This window comes from Etheostoma spectabile, chromosome 10 (genome assembly GCF_008692095.1).
Source record: "Etheostoma spectabile isolate EspeVRDwgs_2016 chromosome 10, UIUC_Espe_1.0, whole genome shotgun sequence".
NCBI classification, from domain to species: domain Eukaryota; kingdom Metazoa; phylum Chordata; class Actinopteri; order Perciformes; family Percidae; genus Etheostoma; species Etheostoma spectabile.
The window spans coordinates 24,773,252-24,773,678 of NC_045742.1; the positions used below are offsets into that span (position 1 = coordinate 24,773,252).

General features: G+C 38.9%; 1 protein-coding gene across 1 annotated transcript in view; it reads left to right on the plus strand.

The window, feature by feature from the left end:
• The first annotated feature begins 67 nt into the window (after window positions 1-67).
• The window catches only part of LOC116696603 (condensin-2 complex subunit D3-like), a 2,779-nt gene continuing 2,419 nt past the window's right edge, over window positions 68-427 (plus strand). Inside the window, exon 1 of the mRNA XM_032527682.1 lies at window positions 68-242. Within this exon, the coding sequence (XP_032383573.1) occupies window positions 68-242 (175 nt within the window). The remainder of the gene's footprint in view (window positions 243-427) is intronic.

Sequence of the window (427 nt, forward strand, 5' to 3'; positions counted from 1 at the left end):
CATTAGCTACTAAGCATTTTACTGTGTACAAATCTGTTGTAAAAAACACTGTTATGGGTATTTCTAAATGACCTCAAACCTTTTTTTGGATTTCTGTACTTTGTTGGTAACATGGCTACCTTGTTCTTTGTGTTGGTCATTGACAGAGTGCGGGGATGAGCTGCCAGCATCACTGCCTCTGTCCCAGTTCAAAGCTAACTCTCTACCAACCAGAGTCCGAGCTCACGGAGTCATTGCTTTAGGTAACCTGTTCTTCTCTGCTTATATCTGCCTCCTCTTTATGAGAAACCTGGTTAATAGCCTTAACTTCCAAACTCCTCCAGCATTTCAAAGATCTGAATCAGTAATACTTTGATCCCCAGGTAGAAATTGGTTTACATTTTTTTGTTTTTGTTTCACACACATAAATACAATTCACATTGAAGAA